This window comes from Drosophila virilis, chromosome 2 (genome assembly GCF_030788295.1).
Source record: "Drosophila virilis strain 15010-1051.87 chromosome 2, Dvir_AGI_RSII-ME, whole genome shotgun sequence".
Lineage (NCBI taxonomy): Eukaryota > Metazoa > Arthropoda > Insecta > Diptera > Drosophilidae > Drosophila > Drosophila virilis.
In genome coordinates, this window is record NC_091544.1 from 21,659,985 (window position 1) to 21,677,674 (window position 17,690).

The 17,690-nt window shown below is 41.0% G+C and overlaps 2 protein-coding genes across 4 annotated transcripts in view; one reads left to right on the forward strand and one right to left on the reverse strand.

The window, feature by feature from the left end:
* Positions 1-1,018: 1,018 nt before the first annotated feature.
* js (jiangshi) lies at positions 1,019-9,766 on the forward strand. Of its 2 annotated transcripts, none has more exons than XM_002053130.4 (6): positions 1,019-1,501; positions 3,407-3,576; positions 7,204-7,293; positions 7,358-7,508; positions 8,106-8,227; positions 8,288-9,766. In XM_002053130.4, the coding sequence occupies exons 2-6, from the start codon at positions 3,499-3,501 to the stop codon at positions 9,695-9,697; spliced, it is 1,851 nt and encodes a 616-aa protein (XP_002053166.1). In that variant the 5' UTR covers positions 1,019-1,501; positions 3,407-3,498; the 3' UTR covers positions 9,698-9,766. The 2 variants fall into 2 exon arrangements, with proteins under 2 accessions (XP_002053166.1, XP_015027243.1); XM_015171757.3 differs by having other exon boundaries at positions 8,291-9,766.
* Positions 9,767-9,844: 78 nt separating this feature from the next.
* Positions 9,845-17,690, reverse strand: part of LOC6629445 (uncharacterized) — a 33,727-nt gene continuing 25,881 nt past the window's right edge. Inside the window, exons 2-5 of one of the 2 annotated variants that reach the window (XM_002053129.3) lie at positions 12,064-17,534; positions 11,587-11,664; positions 11,385-11,525; positions 9,845-11,322 (exon numbers count right to left, since the gene is read on the reverse strand). In XM_002053129.3, the coding sequence (XP_002053165.3) occupies positions 11,083-11,322; positions 11,385-11,525; positions 11,587-11,664; positions 12,064-17,534 (5,930 nt within the window). In that variant the 3' untranslated portion in view covers positions 9,845-11,082. Of the gene's footprint in view, positions 11,323-11,384; positions 11,526-11,586; positions 11,665-12,063; positions 17,535-17,690 lie in introns of those variants that run through there. The other variant, XM_015171898.3, reaches the window with a different exon arrangement.

Consider the following 17,690-nt stretch of genomic DNA (forward strand, 5'->3'; position numbering starts at 1 on the left):
ACTCTCTGGGCCCTGGCTCTGGCTTTTTCTGTAACTGTAGCTCTTACTGTGGCTCCGACTCGGGCTCGAGCTGTGCTGCCCACATCGGCTACGTTTAGACGATCTTTACAGCAGCTTCGCCTTCGGCTATTAACGAAGATGTTTACTGCACCGTGGTCGCAAATTGCGTGTTTACTCAACAAAATTATTAGCAATAAAAGTTATTTAGGATTGGACCGCGAACAAATACAATTACAAAATTCTCAGTAATAATGTAATAGCAAAATATAATATTTCATAACTTTTATTCTAGTTTTCAATCACTGTGTATATATATATTTTTGAACAGAGTTTTGGTATCTATTTAGGTACTATTAAAAACAAATTCAAAGTACACACAAAGCAAAGACCTGAAACTATTTAAAACAAGTAAGAGGTTCTAGTCGGAACTCCCGACTAGGGGATACCCTGAACCATAGACAATATAAATACAGTGTTTATATTACATCAAATGCATATATGTATTCTATTTTAGAAGCTATATGTCAAGTTTTGGGACTCTAGCTTTTATTATTTACCAAAATTGCCCAAAAAACAGTATATCGATATCGATTTTTATCGATTACTTGGAAACGGAGTAAGTTATCGATTATCGGAAACAAACTCGATCCGCGCAGTTACTAGGAGCACCTACATCTGCATTGGATCATGAATACAGAAATTCTTAAAGATGCTGCTCTATTCGATTGCGCAGTTGCATATAACTTTGGTTTTTTTTTAACCGATCTTTATGAATTTTTCTGCAGTATATATTATTGTATCATAAAATATTTGTGTATACTGAAAAAGTCAATTGCATTTAAACTTTATTTATTTATTTTAAATTTGAAAGCAACTCTCGACGATTTGTGCCACTGTGCGGCGGCGTTGATGACGATCGTTTGGCGCTTCTTTTGTGTCTCGTCTAGCGGGCGGACTTTGCTAACGGCCTAATGTGAATTTTAAGCCAAGTCGGATGCATTCACAGTCATCAGTTCTGTGCGAGACATCGTGCGGTACGGTTGACGCAGCGGCAAAACAACGACAAAAAAGATACAAAGCTACAAAGATTGAGATACAAGCAAAGTAGAAGCGGCAAACATAAAATATTGACGCGCGTCGTTTGAAGTGCAATTTGCAATTGCAACGCCGGATTTGTGAATTGTCGATAGGCATTAAGTGTTAATGGCAAGCTGTAATAAATATATAATTTATGCCAGTTGGATCTTGTGGATCCGTGGATCTTTAACAGCAACGACTGAACGTGATTGAATCTCAAATTTGGCGCGTGTGCTCTTGACTTTGTTTCCACATTCGATCAGTTGGCAACTGACATTTGATCTTTGCAAAGATCAGCGATCAGCGGGCGATTCGCGTGATCGGCGATGTGTGTTTAGTGGAACTTAACAAGACCATATGGAATATTCTTTACAGTCCCACCTACGTGTAGCACAGCAATTTGTTTGTTAACTTAAAGACAAAGGTGAGCCATAAACCATCCATCTCTGATCAGTCCCAGCCCGTTGCAAGCTGCTCGTAATTCCTTCCGTCGGCTTCAACAATTAGAAGAAAAAAATGCCAGAGTCGTCGTAATCAACCTGTAATGCCAGCTAATTGGTATAATTGTTGTTATTGTTGTTTCTGTTGTTGCCTGAGCATCTTCGGGTTCGCAAATGCTCTTTCTGTGGAAATTGCTGGCAAAAATGTCAAATAGGCTTTGAGTTTGGCTCGTTTTTCTATTTTTTTTTTCTTGTTATGCTGCAAGGCACAAAGCTGCAATAAAAATCGAAACCAGCATCACGAGCTGAGGATAAAGTTGCAAATATTTTGTTGCTAGTTGCCGTTTCTTGTCAAAAAGGTCAAGCCAAGGAAAATACCAAAAACAAAATATCCAAAACTCAGCCAGATTTTTATTGCTTTTCTTGTGGAGGTTGTTGTGTCTTCGACACGCACAATAGATCACGGGAATGCCAAAAAAATATATAAATATTTCAAGCTGATTTTTGTTTTGAAAGCTAAATTATTGACTACACGAATATTTTTAATAATTTCGATTTATTGACAGATATTTTGTAAGGAATAATATAAAAACATTATTAAGTAATTTTCAACTCAATATGCAGATCATTTTAAAACTGGAAGTCTTCTCAAGCAATTTGCATTTAGTAACGATTTCAGCATTCAATCAAGATTTACGTTAGAATAAATTATATTCGTAATTATTATTTTCTCTCTAATCAAATGAAATATAGATACTCTTAAAGGTTTTATTTCAAAACTATAAAGTATATAAAGTCTCGCGGCAAGTTATCGTTAAAAAAAAGAGAAATTTTAAACGTTTGTTTTAGTTTGATTAGTGCAACTTTCAGATAAATCTAGCTCGGGAGAAGAAAGATCGATGATTAATTTCATTTTTTTTTAAAATGGTAATTTTGAAGTAATTTGAAATTTTTTATAGAAATTTCATGACTATTTCTAAACAAGTTAAAATAAACATTGGGATTATGTTTAATACAAGACATCGAATTTTATCAATAACAAAATGTCACAGCAATTTTTTAAGAAGCATAAAACGAAATTAAAATACACAATGTATATGTATTTTTAACACTTCTGATTAACTAAATACATACGAAAATTTATCGCTTCTGAATAGTTCGAGTATGTTAAAATTGATTTGAAGCACTAAAGCAATTTATTTATCAGATCAAGATTAAGAACAGAAACAGAAAACTTGTATCGAATGCATTTCAAGAAGATTTATAGTTTTGAGAGCTAGATTGCTTTTAAATGGATCGATTTATGTGACTTCAAGGAAAGCAACAAACAGAAAATAAAAAACACCAAATAGTTCAAAGTTCATTTTGGCATATTAGGAAAGCTTGGAAAGCGGCAACAAACTGCATTTTGGATGCACTGCCACACAGCACGACAAGCAGCACTCTATATGTCTGTGTGTGTGTGTTGTGTGTTTAGACTGAAGCTGCAAGGTTGCAAATTGAATTGTAGGTGGAGGTCATGGAGAGACAGGGGCAACGGGGGCGCAGCAAATGCGTTGCTAATTCTGCCAGCCATAAAATGGCAACAATTTATGCCGCTTGTTGGCAACAACAACAACAACAACTACTACTACTACAACTACTGTGGCAACGACTGTAAATGTTTTTTAAATTACAATTAATTACGAACTTAAAATCGAAAATCGTTTTCACCCTGGAAGCTCCAAGCCCCATTGTTGCACATTGTTACAAAATTGTTGAAGAAAGTTTGTTACGTGCACCTTAAGTAAATCGACTCGGGCACAATTGGAGTTATTATAATAGTAATGTATAAGTCAATTAGTAGACACTTTCCAACACTTACAATATCATCTATTCAACACTTTCAGCCCAGCAAAACGTTACTAAGCCAGCCCATTGATTGGGCAATTGGAGACACCTTCAAAAACAGTAAAAACAACAACAATAAATATTGATAAAAATGCCTTCAGTTTTGAACAATTTTCAACTCGGTGCGCTGGCATTACTCTGCTTTACGGCGCTATTTTTTAGCAGTGAGGTAAGTTTTCAATAATCCATCACCCAAACACCTAAACGAAACTTTAAAAAGTATTTGGAAGACATGCTTAAAAACAGCTGCTGTGGCCCGCGCACGTAAACACATTGAAATGCAAATTATTTTGCTTGGAATTATATTAACGTTTGACACTGTCTATGTACTAAGTCGAATGCAAGTGCTTATTAGCGTGCCAGAGATAGCTTTTATTAATTGCTTAAATATGTATATATAATACTGAATGCTTACATCTATTCAATTCTTGAGAAACCGTAAGCAAAGTGTTTCGATATTCTATAAGAATATACTGTGTAGAAATAGCTGTTTTCATCAAAAATCATCATTAGCATTCATCGGGTTTTTATTTGGCTCATCAAATATTTATAGTAAATATTAACTATCAAACTTACTAATTGTCATATTGATATCTATTCATCAATTATTTTACTGAATAGTTTAGTAAATTGTTGAAAATATGTATTTTATTATTTTCACTTATTTTCTTGTTTTTGCATATTTATTAATTTAATTCGTATATTTAGTATTTTTGAATAACAATACAAATATTTATTTTTACATATTCCTAATTGCAATTGGGTTTATTCCCTTTGGGTTTTCTTTAAACTGTGGTAAGGCATCTAAGTCCTAAAAAGAAATCTAAGCCTTAAAAGTTTCATTTATGTTTCTAGAATTTTTCATTTTGGAATAGTTACGGAATTGTAATCCAAAAGAATTGTTTGCATAAAACAAACAAATAGACAGCTGGGCGATGACTTTATACAATTATTATTTAACATATATCGTGACAAAATGTATTCTTTCAACTTCCTGGCTATAAATATAAATAAAAAGATTAAGATTTCTGTTTATTCAAATTTAATTATACTGCATAAAAGGGTTGAAACTTTTGTATGGTAAACATTAAATCTATTACCTAATCAGCATAAATTGATTTATTAAAATTATATTTATCAATATATAAAAAAAACCTTTTTAAGTCTCTTTGATTTTAAGAAAACTTCATACAACATTTGAGCCGCATTTTCGATGGATATTGCCAAAATTGTGAAATACATCTCAGATAAATTTTGAGAAAGATCTTTAAAAATGATTTTTTAGTAAAAAAAAATCCTTGATACATCCATCCACTGCACATTTTTTAGCTTTAGTCGGTCAGTCAGGACAAACAGTTATACTGCTTAAAAATAAATGGCACAGTTTTAAATGGTTAAACTTTTGAGATTTAAATCTATTCAACTCTTCGTTCGCAATATTTGCTGCCACATTAGGCGCTTAAAATTGGGTGTTTATCATTTTGAAAATAACCTCGCCCCAAGCCTCTCATCTCTCTGGTGCACGAGCCCCCTTTGACTCAGGTCTGACAGCTTTTTCGTCTTCACCTTCTTCTTATAGTTGGTTTTTTTTTTGTCGACTTCACTTCCCAAGTGCTTTTGAGCAACGGCGGAAAATGTTGTAATTTTGCGCTCTTTACGCTTTGTTTCATTTTTAATTTATTCTATGGCTGTCTATGTGAGTGCACCTACTGATACGGGTATTCATTCACACACATGCCACAACCAGCAACAAAAACAAACGGCAAAGGTCTTCAAGCATATTAAAACAAAGACGTTGTCGCAGTCGCTGACCAAGTGACCTTTTTACTGACACTTTTGCAGCACAGCCACAGCAACAAATAGAAGAAGTCGAAGAAGAAGAGAAAAAGTCCCAAAAAATGGAACAAAATACGTTTAAAAAAAGTGTGTTGCCTTTTTTCGCTACGCTTAAAATGAATATAAGCACGCAGATGAAGTTTAGCTGAAATTTATGAAGCAATCTTTTAAAGAAAAAACTCTTTTAAAATCCCAGCAACATTTTCCAACACCTAACGCTATTTATAAAATTTCAGTAAGCATCGCCCGTAAACGAAGTGCTATTAACTATGAAATTACCACCAACAAATATTCGCAGCATGTGATCAAATTACATAAATTAGCCGCAAGGCAAGTATTTGGTTAGTCAACCATTTGGCATGCCAAATTGCCAAGAAGATCGGTTAAGATCTTCACAGATCCACAGATAAACAATGTGCCCCTATAAGGCAAATGCAAAACAATTTCTGAGCCCACAGTGTCGCAAATTAATGCTAATCACATTACCTTATAAGCTAACGGGAAACGTAACCATATAGGCGACAATGTAAAAGTGTTGTGAGCTTTAATAGAAGTGACAAATAAGTTTGCTCCAGATACCAGAGCTCGACTAGAAGATACCTCGTAACTGGAAATGCTGAAAAACAAATATACGCAAATACGTAGAGAATATTTTTACGTAAAATACTTATTCGCCCATTTTTGATGTATTGCTTGGTATCGCCTTTTTATCTTTCATCAGTAGGAAATGGTGATGTTTGATTTTCGACAGAAGTCGGCTAGTGAAGTCTTCTTGTTGCTTTTAAAAAAATTGGGTAAAATTGCAAGGCTTTCATTCGGAAAGCTTAAGGGGATAACAATGTTTGGATACAATTGAATTACATGTCCTTTGCCTAGCTACATATCAGTTTTAAATACGGCGTATTAAGCCCAACAAATTGGCGTACACAATAAATGTACAGTTTTAGGCTATAAATTACAAAATGTAAGATGACAACCTGGGAATACGTATGCGGAAAATCAAAATGTCAGCAAGTATCTTTTATCTTTTTAATAGAGCTTATAGACAAGTTAAATTTTAGTCACAGCTGTCGAATTAACTGTGAAACGTTAACTCAGGAATTTGAAGGGTTCAGCAAGCAGCGAACGTCCAACGAATTTATCGAAGCAAAAACATCAGTTGTCCAGTAAATAAATTATTTTGTATTATTTTTATTTTTCCTTTTCTTGTTTTACAATATTATATAAGCTGGGCTTAGGGCTTTGCTGCAGCTTCAAATGTTTTGTTATATTGTTTTGAGGCAGCTGGGAAAAACAATTTTTCACGGACTCTGCAGTCTTTGGCACGGAAGCTTCTTCACATATTCACACGTAGCTGGAGAGGCCCAGTGGCAGATTTCGATAAGTCATTGGGCTATAATTTGCTAGAGACACATGAAGACTTTTTCTATATAATTAAACAACAAAAAATGAAAAACTAAAGAAAAAAGCACAAACACACAAAGTTGACATTTCACACAGCAGCAGGTCGCTTTGGACCCACCGACTGTTGCAAGCAGCCGTGGCACCATGTGCCAACTTATGACATCACTTCAATTCATCACTTGGTGGACCATAGCCCGAGGCTGTGGCATATGCATGCCAGCAACAGTTGTATATGGTCTCGACACGAGTACCCAGTTCGAGTATTCATAGATCTTGATCAGACGGCGAGTACTTGTATCATTTGTTTAGCCGCACTAATCGCTCTTGGCTTGGGAAAGCGCCCCAAACAATTCTCATATACTCACACACTCGGTTCACGGTTCGAACCCATTACTTGTCTCAAGGTTTAATTCAAGAACCTGAACATACATGTGATCTCGAGTTTCGATTCGTCACTTTTTTTCAGTTTTACATGGATTCTAATTTTCAAAATACGTTTCCAGTTTTGCTACCTCAATATATGTCTTAAAAAATACCACACTTTTTATTTTTCCAGTGCCAAAATGGATTGAACGCGCAAAAGACTTCCTTCTCTTGCACAGGACGTCCAGCGGGCTACTATGCGGACGTGGAGACGGGCTGTCAGGTGTGTGTCGTAATCTTTTGTATTGTACTCTTTTATATGATCTGTTATCATCCTTATCGCTTAGGTCTATCACATGTGCGATGGTCTGGGACGTCAGTTCAGCTATACCTGTCCCAACACCACGCTCTTTCAGCAGCGCATGCTCATCTGCGATCATTGGTACATGGTCAACTGCTCCAAGGCTGAGAGCAACTATGCGGCCAATCTTCTAATTGGTAAGTGAAAATTAATAGAAAATGTAAGTAAGTAGAATAAATATAATACCCGGAAACTGCTATCAAAACACCAAGGAAACATATTATTAGCATTACAACAACATTCGAGCACCTTGCGCTTGCTGCGATGTGGCGTGCCAATCTTGATGAAATATTCTGCAATAGACTATATTTGGCCATGGAATATTCGCATAAACTCTCTACATTCAAATTTTCTAGCTTTGTAGGCTCTGAGATCGACGCGTTCATATATATGCATGGATATATGAATAGACAGACACACGGACAGGGATAGATCGACTTGGCCACTTATTTTGACCAAGGATATATACTTTTTGGGATCGGAGATACTTCCTTCTGCCTGTTAGATGCATTTGCATAATACCATTCTACCCTTTCAAACAATTTTCAATAATAAAGGAATCTTCAGAATCAAAATCATTTGAGTTTGCGAAACAAAACAATTTAAGAGAACAAACTATGATTAAACAAAAACTGTTAGAAAAAACAATATTTACAAAGTTTAAATGCTTAAAGTCTAGAAAGGAAATTTAGTGTTGACTCTTTACTTATTTTTTTTTATTGTGTGCCTTCTAGGACAGCGTGATAAGCCTTTTGTAAACGATGAAGAAAACAATTTGCGCACACCACGTCCAGATTTGCTGGATCGTCCCTATGCACCCGACTACTCCGGCGAATCATTTAGAAGCCAATACAAGGTAAGACTTTCCTATTCACAATTAATTTTTTCTTAACTGACCAAGCTCTATTTCGTGCAGCAGCTAACGCCGAGTCAAAATCAAATACGCGATGATTCGAATAAAGGCGCTGCCAAATTTGAGTCTCAGTTAGCACAAAACGGTCAAACACGCTGGCGCATTCCTCCACCCAGCCGCACTATTCTTCCGCCGGCTTACGAGCCACAGATCGAAGTGGCCAGCAGCACACCCCGAGCCAAACCCATCATCACCACCAGCCGCACCACAACTCGCAGGCCGGCCTCTGTTGCGCCTGTGCTGCACAAACGGACGGAGGCACTGCATCAGCGCATTGCGGATCCTGATACAGATGACCTGGGAACCAGTCACAGCACACGCTACAATACATCGGCTGACTTTAACTCTGCTGAGCAGCCAGCGACCAAAAACACCACCAAGCTGGTCAAGTTCATAAAGGCGCCATCGAAAATTTATGAACCACCTTTTGTGTATCCCATTTACAACCAGGACGAGCTGCAGCCGGCCACAGAAACATTGCGGACTTCGTCAGCGGCGCCTTTTAGCACTGCCTCAACTCAGACACGCTTTACGGCAGCAGCTGCCGGACCAAGCACCACCGCACGCCCGCTTAGCCGACCCACCACTTACGCTGGACAGCCGTTCTCCTACTCCACGCTGGCCACTACGGCAAGTACAGCGATCAACTATCGCCCAGCTGTGGCTCAAACAGAGCATCGTACGCCCACGCCGGCGCAAGCATTCCGCCCAGCCACGCCCACTTCGACATCGGCGCCCAAAGTAGCAGCCAAGGCAGAGCTGCCTTTTAACGATCTGCTGCCACCATTTGTGGAGTTTGTACCACATGACATAGCCACCACACAAGGACCGCCCATCTACTACGAATGGAAGGTGCCTGCTAATGGGCTGCAGCCACCTAAACTGGATCCGCCAATAGGCGTGGATGGACGCGAATACCCAGAGACCACAGGCGACTACAGCGTCAAGACCAAACAGGATAGCTTCAACTCCAAGTTGAATGACATAGCCAGCCATGGCTCAGCCGCAGTTGCGCCCAAGCGATTGCCCATCTCGCGTTCCATCAAACCCAATGAGCTGCCCATGATGGCCGCGGAGAAGGCGCAGCGACGCGCAGATGTGGTCAGCGCTAGCGCTAGCTCCACATCGACAGACATAACACAGCTGCGTAAGCAGCTCCTAATACCGGAGTATGCCTTCCCGCTGGAGACAATCGGACGCACGGGCTATGCGCCTGGCTCGAGCGCCGCCGGAGATCTCTACAATTCATTTCAGTTAAAGATACCAGAGCGTCGTGCCGGCACCAACGGCGGCAGCAGCTCGTCTAGTAGCAGCTCCACACATGGCAGATGGTTCGGCGAGAATCCCAAGTGCCCCGAGTGCCATCCATCGTTTGTGCTGCCCGGCACTTGCCAGCCCTGTTTGCGTAGATAGTTTAAGTTCTATGTTCCATTCCACATGCCGCAACTACGCCTAGTATTAGATGACATAATATCCTACCCACTATACGCCTTCGCATCTTTCATGCATTTAAATGTTAATTTTATTGTATACTTCACAGTAAAAATAATGCGCATTAAATAAGTGTGTAAAAACTACGTATATTCAAACATGAACCTTGGTCCACAATTGCTACGTTCCAGGTGGTAAGTATCTAGTATTAGATAATTAACTGTTATTATAACAATGCAACAGTTATGCTTGCCTAAAACGGCAGACTAACTACATATCTACATATCCATATGTGTATGTAACTCCTTAGATGTAATAGAGATGGGCGACGAGACTTGACAGAGAATTTTGCTTGAGTATTTCGAGTCAATAGAGCTAGAATAATAGGTGTATAAATATTCTTATATAAAATATATGAATTTCCTGTATTATATTGCGACAATTTTGCCTGATATAGGTGCTCATTTACAGTGTGATTTAGCGTAATTCGTTGCAATTGTTATTCTCTAACATTAACTCTTAAGATTATATACAATTAGCTTTGTGTGATTCAATGACAATCCAGTGTGATTTATTATCTCACTTTCATTATTGTGTTTAAATACAACTCCCTTTTTGCGAACGGTGATAAAATTGTGACTTCACAACTTTGTAATTTCTTGTGACTGTGACTAGGGAGTTTTCAACAAACTGTTTTTTAAAACCACAGGGTTTTGTACAATTAGAGATTGTAGGTTCCTTTGGAACTCATACTTTTTCAGATTGACCTTTTTTTGTATTTGTAACTTTACAAAATTGTAACATTTTAGTAAATGCAACTGGGACTTTCCAATTATTTGTGGTGTTGTGGTGTTAACTAAGTATAAGCATTTGTAACCTTTCATCGCTGTCAACAATATGATTTTAAGACAGATTATATTAATATTTAAAAAAAGGAACAAGCCAATCAGAGTACAATTTTCTCTATTATTTAGACAATTTTCATAAGCTACAATTTGTTCGCATTGCCCATCTCTAGTTTTGTTCATATAACAGATTCAAAAATATATATTAGTGTATGTATGTAAATTCCGCGTTTTAAAACGCAACAACACGTGCAACATCGATGAGTACAATTTTGTATTTAAGGCACATTGTAAAGGGATCAAAATGTCCACTTGAAATTCCTATGCTTGAATGCATGCTGGACCACTTGTATTCCTCAAATATCGATCTCTACACTAGGTGAAATAATCGATAATAATCGATAATCGATTTATATGCACAATGAACAAGGGACAGAAACTAACGGTATTAAGAACGGACAAAACTCGAATAGAAACTTTTGACTAGCACTTTGTGCGCCGTCAGCGTCAAACTGGGCGCACTTAAGGTTCATAAAAAAAGACGCTCGGTGTCCAGGGTTGGCTAGCGCCCACCAGCATCTCCGGATGGGCGTGTACCATCGCATTTTGGCCGCAACCAACTTCATCGCCAGGAAACTCTTGACCCACCGCCTGTGCGCGCAAAACGATCTGATGCCGCTTAGTCACATCCACATTGGCCACGACACCAGATTCGTGGCGATAACTATAAAAACGATTCGTCAAATGGCCATCCACATAAATCTATCGACGGTAGAGGGTCATATATAATGATTGGCTACATATGAATTATAAATTGCGCTCACCTCGTATCCACCAACGGCGGCGCAGTCATCCAATTGCCAACGCACATAGAGCGCACGACAGCCCAAACTTGAGACATCCGTAATGGTTACAGGGAAACTTTCCCCCGGCCCATTGCCCATACAAGGCGACGGCTTGGGCGTCTGTGGGGCGGAAAATGTTTTAAACAAAGGTTTCGATCTGCAGGCAGTTTGCATAATTTACCTTGGGATTAATTTTATTCTTGTTCATCACATGATTCATAGCATGCAAATCACAAATGATGGAATCAATGAAAAATTTCTGTAAGAAAATGAAATTAATTTTAATAAAAGCCTAAGAAAACTATATTCAAAGGTGCACTACAAGGGAATAGCCTTAACTCAACGCCGCAACATCTACTGAATTCGTAAGCCTCGAGCACAAGCTGTGCTCCGCCTTTCCCTTCTCACCGATTCTTATGAAATTTCTCTCACGTCTTTAAAAAGCAACATTTTGGTGATCTATTGCTTTTAGAAAACCTAAATGCAAGTTTTGAGCATCTACAATATTTGCTTAAGACCTCATTTATCAATAAATAGTTAAAAATATACGTTCTAGCGAAATTAGGAAAAAACTACGCTCCAAGCTCGCTAGCTTTTAAAGATCAAAATTGATTATAAAGACGGACGGACAGATTTTTGTTGTATTTAAGACACTTACCGTTTCGGCAACGGGATCATATCGGATGGCATCCAGTGTTTTGGATACAGTCTTACATTGGTTGTCGCAAGCGAGCGCGCGACAGTGACAGCAAACACATGGCTCTCCCGGCCGGTCCACGCCTTCCGTGGCCTCCTCCTCTACGGTTTGCTCATCCCCACACAATTCGCACATGCGACGCATCATATATTCGCATAGTAAGCGCTCCCTATCCGTAAGCGGACTCAAAATATCGTTCGAATCCTGATCACATATACAGCTCGGCTTTTGAATGGCACCAGAATCTGGAGTAAGTTCTTCAGCCTCGTTCGAATCCTGATCACATATACAGCTCGGCTTTTGAATGGCACCAGAATCTGGTGTGAGTTCTTCAGCCTCGATTGCTACTTCTTCTGCTTCTTCATCCGCTGCTTCGTCCGCTGCCTCATCTGCTGCCTCCTCCACTGCTTCGTCATCTCCTTCATCCAGCTTGGGTTCTTCTGGAGGCACTTCTGTAGACTCATTGTCAGGCTCACATGCACAGCTCGGCTTTTTAATGTCGCCAGAATCTGGAGTAATTTCATTAGTTGCTTCGTCCGGCTTTGGCTCTTCTGGAGAGACTTTGGTAGACTCTTCGTCAGTCCCACATACACAGCTCGGCTTTTTATTGGCACCAGAGGCTGGAGTAAGTTCGTTAGTTGTTTCGTCAGGCTCAGGCTCTTCTGGAGGCAGTACTGGAGGTTCTTCGTCGGCTTGGACATCTACTTCGCCATTCTCCTCAGGGATCTCAGGTGCCTCTGCCGTTGCTTCGGGAGACTCATTTGCATCGTTATCTGGCAGTGGACTTACTTCATCTTCATCTATTGGGCTAGACGGTGATGCAGAATTCCTTCTTGAGTCGGTACTTAAAGATTCCCCCCCTTGCGAGTTACGCTTAGAGCCCTCTACGGGCGTAGTCCTTTTAGAACCTGATGATTTGGAATCTGGTGTTTTCCAGCTGATCGAATCTCGCAATTTCGAATCGGCCGATTTAGTATCGGGAGTCTTCCATTCAGATGATTTGTTGCTTGTTGACTTGGAGTCTGGAGATTTCCAGCTTCCTGATTTAGAGCCCGTTCGATAGGAATCAGAAGCGAATGGCGTATGAAACTCGACGTCGGTATGGCAGCTGACGAAATTCTTAGAGCTCGTATCCTTTGATTCAGTGTCGGTATCATAAGGCTTACGATAAGGATCAAAATTTGGATCGCGTTCGAAAGCGACAATTTCCGTCGGTTGTATAGTCCGACCCGCTTTTAGCGGAAAACATTTCTCCAGATATTTTTCCATTTGATCAAGACACTGCATCCGCTCTAACTTGTCTTTCGACTTGGGCTGTTTTTTTGGTGGTAGTCTGCCCGCCGTTACGGCTGCCATGCAATCTTCGTAGGATAAGGGTTCAGCTGCCTCTTCATCATCGTCTTCCTCTCGGCGAAGCATCATGGTTAGTTCACGAAACAGTTGTTGTATAGTGGCAGTGCGATCCATGCAGCAATCGTTTGAATCGCTCAATAAATTCAAAATATTCACAATGCGTTCCTTTGGTGAACCGGCATTGCCCCAATCGTTCGATATACAGCTCCTGTAACTTGTCACCTGCCTGTCGGATGCACACTCACAGTAGTTGTCCAGTTCGTGATCCTGATCCTGGCACACGACCTGGATCTGGTAATGACCCGGGCCCTGGATCTGGTCCTGAGCCGGGCCTTGGACTCGGTCTTGGTTCTGACTCTGGACTTGTTCCTGAACCTGGACCTGTTCCCGGTCCTGCTCCATAGGACCCTCTTCAGGGCTGATACGATATTGGCCAGAAATCCTAGTACCCTCGATTTCGGATGGCAAGCTAAAGTTTGGCATGGACGCGCCGTATTTCGAGGTTGTTAAACAGGATTTGGAATGTGCAGTTGCGGAGTTAGCCGATTTATAGTCGACATTCAACTTTGGATGGTTGCACGAACAGGTAAATGCGCTTTTCATAGAAATCTGTTGGTCACCGTTAAGTACGGATGGATCCAAAGACTTGTAGCCAGTCGATCCTTGTCTTTTATGAATTGACATCCCCCTAGATGACTCTTTGTCACAGGTGCAGCTCGAAGGTCCGCTTTCAACATCTTTAAATTCACATAAAGACTTCACAGCGGTACCGCCTATGGAAGTCTCAGATGAAGAATAACAATCACAAAACTTGTCAGTCCGATTCATAAACACAACCTTTGCGCTCGGTGCTACATTGCAGCTCTGACAACAGCTGAAGTCTTTGGTAGCGGCTGCCGAAAACATCTTTGACACAAGCACAGGATCAGTGGGTACAATGGCGCACTCTAAGCCACTTTCTTCGACTTTTGTGAAGGGCGGTCCTTCCCTAGCCTCGCGTCCCATTATTCCCAACTTCATCCTCTGATCTGACGAGCACAAGCACGTGACCTTGGCCATTACAGACTGCGAGCGTGACGAGGTCTTGTCAGCGTAGCCCAAAGAAGATCTATTGCAGGCTACCTGATGAACACTACTATGCTGTGAGGCGTCATCCGCATTACTCTCGTCATGCTCAACCGGACGACTCTTGATGGATGTTGTTATATTGCTCCTGTCTGCATCGAAAAAGCTGTCACCTTGTTGAGTAGCCACGTCAGAGCGTGCACTCTTGCTGCAGAAACAAGGATGCCTTTCGCTGGGCTCCGAACGCGCGCTCTGATAAGTCGTGCTTTGTGCATCAAAAAACTTTGCTCCTTTCAACACCTGCAGATTCTGTCCCTGCTGGTAAAATGCTTGTCCCATTGAAGTGGCCGGCGCAATACTACTCGGATCTGCTGCGAGGAAGGTACGCGTACTTGGATCGGGTGCGAGGCAAGAACACGCCACATCGACTCCATTTTGATTAAGCTCAGCGGTATTTTTAGAGCGCGCGCTTCGCCAGTCGGTAGTTTCGCTTTGATTTCCACTTTTCTCGGTAACCATACTCCACGGAATCACAGAGGGTTGCGAGCCAAAGACACCTTCCGAGTTGCTCTGCGCGTTGAAACTGGGAATTGTATAGAATTCGACATTGGGTTGAGTGGTTGCTGGCCGGATGATGCCCGATTCCAAACTAAGAAAAGTGGACACATCTCTTGGACAAATATTCTCGCCTGGTCGACTGGTGCAAGACTGTGCGCTAAAAAATGCGGTGGCATTATCCTTTTTCGAGCAGGTGCAGGATTGTGCGCTAAGAAAAGTTGTGTCGTTTTCCTTTTTAGAATTACTATCGTCTGGAGGACTGGTGCAGGACTTTGAGCTAAAATAGGTTGTGGCGTTATCCTTATGACAAACATCATCAACTAATCGACTACTGCAGGATTGCACGCTTAAAAAGCGGGTAGCGTCATCTTTTTGACTATTATCAACCGGACGACTGACGCAAGATTGTGCACTGAAAAAGGTCGTGGCGTTATCCTTTTGTCCTTTATTTTCGACTAGACGAGTGCTGCCAGAATCAACGCTGAAAAATTTAGTGGCATTGTCCCTTTGATCACAGTTACAGATATCCCGATGACTCGATCCAGGTTTCACGCTATCAAAAGTGGTTACGTTATCGAGTGGCCGACTGGTGCAAGATCTCACGCTAAAAAATGCCGTAGCGTTATCCTTTCCGTTTCCCCTACTAGTCTCTGAGTGCAAGGAATAATAACAGCTTGGCGCAGGGCTGTGTGCGTTTGGCAATCCACAAGGATTTCCAGCTTGTGGCATAGCACTTGATGCCATTGAACGACTATGGCCCGACTCCAGGCTATAATAGACTCCGGCAACTCCAGTCAGATTGTTCTGACCACGGGGACAACTGTCCCCAGAAAGCAAAGATGGCAAGCCCTGATCAGTGCATGCTCTGGTCATATTTGGATCCACAACTCCGCCTTGTGCAGTAAGGCAACTTGGATTTAAGCAATAGACATTACTTGGTTGGGGCAAAGCAATAGCTTGATTTGCGGGGCGACTCTGTACAGCATGACAACTGGACATTGCACAGTAGGCAGCATTAATTGGTTGAGACAAGGCTTTACCTTGATTAGCAGTGCCAACATTTCTTGATTTGGCAGACTCAACGGTGCCACCCTGTACGGTATGGTAACTGGGTATTGAACAATACTCAGTATTACATGGTTCCGATACGTCATTGCGTTGATCCACGGTGCCACTCTGTGCGGTATGACAGCTGGGTATTGAACAATAAGCAACATTACTTGGTTCGGATATGTCATTGCGTTGATCTTCGGTACCACCCTGTGCAGTATGGCAACTGGGTATTGAACAATAGGCAGTATTACCTAGCTCAATAGCTTGGTCTTCGATCGCACTTTGTCCGGTTTCGGAATTGGGTATTGGAAGAGAGGCAACATTTTTTGATTTGGAAGACTCATCATTTTGATCAATGGTGCCACTCTGTGCGGTATGGCAACTGGGTATTGAACAATAAGCAGTATTACTTGGTTGGGAAATATCATTTCGTTGATCTACGGAGTCGCTCTGTGCGGTATGGCAACTGGGTATTGAACAATATGCATCATCAGTTGGTTGAGAAAAGTCCTTGCCTTGAGCTTCTTCTGAATCACAATAACAACGAATCGGTGGTGGTTCCGGTTGTATTTTCGGTTCCTCGTAGAGCGGCGGTTGACCTTCCACAGATGGTACGTTGGACATCGATTTTGTACTGTTCTTACTATCCGGAATCGGTGGTGGCTGCGGTTGTATTTTCGCTTCCTCGTAGAGCGGCGGTTGACCTTCCGCAGATGATACGTTGGGCAAAGATTTTGAGCCGCAGGGACAAGTGCTGGACTTATAACTTTGTGGACTGTTCTTACTATCCGGCTGCTGTACGACTGTACAGGATGGTATACTTGGTTGCGATTTCGACTCGCAACAAGAATCTGTTTGCTGATATTGCGTGCGCATTTTAGCTTTAATTATTTGCTTCCAATCATTATCGGTACAAATACATTCGTTAACTGGATGTTGACGATCTGAGTGGTTCTCATCAAAATTGTTAAGGGTTGGATCACTTTCTTGCAGATGTGCATCGTTCTCATCTACAATACGGCATATGTATTGTGTGGGATAATGAATTTTTCCCATATTATAGAAATCAAGGCTGACGCGTGTTTGTGATCGCTTGTGCGCAACAAAATTATTACCGAGCGAGCGTACATAGTGATCGTAAAGATAGGATGTGTCCGTCTGAGATGTTTTGGCCAGTTCATCGCCACCCTCCTCCATGTCCTGCTGTTTTCTTAAATTCTGTGTTTGCGTTGGCTGGCTGGGCATTCCGTTGCCGTTGAACTGCCTTTGGGCAGCCCTTTGAGCTTCATTTCTCAAATGGGATTGGTCAGTTTGTATGTCTTGGGTGCGGTAGTTTGGGGCGAGGGCATCGGCGTTCATTGGACAGCGTCGCTCATCCTGCATATACATCAGAGCTGGGCAACCTGCAAAAAAAGAACGAAAAAAGAGACAGTTAGATGCAGTTGGACTTCATTTGAACATTTTATTCTGATGGGAAGAACACAATCGCAATAAATTATAGGCCATTTGGACAAGGAACTGATTATGAGCAAAAAAGAAGCGAAGCGGTTGGGAGGGAC

Bases quoted from the DNA above. Each gene is read 5' to 3' on its own strand.
- js (XM_002053130.4), top strand. From the start codon at position 3,499: ATGCCTTCAGTTTTGAACAATTTTCAACTCGGTGCGCTGGCATTACTC. The intron at 3,577-7,203 runs GTAAGTTTTCAA...TTATTTTTCCAG, and splicing joins CGCTATTTTTTAGCAGTGAG to TGCCAAAATGGATTGAACGC. The intron at 8,228-8,287 runs GTAAGACTTTCC...TATTTCGTGCAG, and splicing joins CATTTAGAAGCCAATACAAG to CAGCTAACGCCGAGTCAAAA.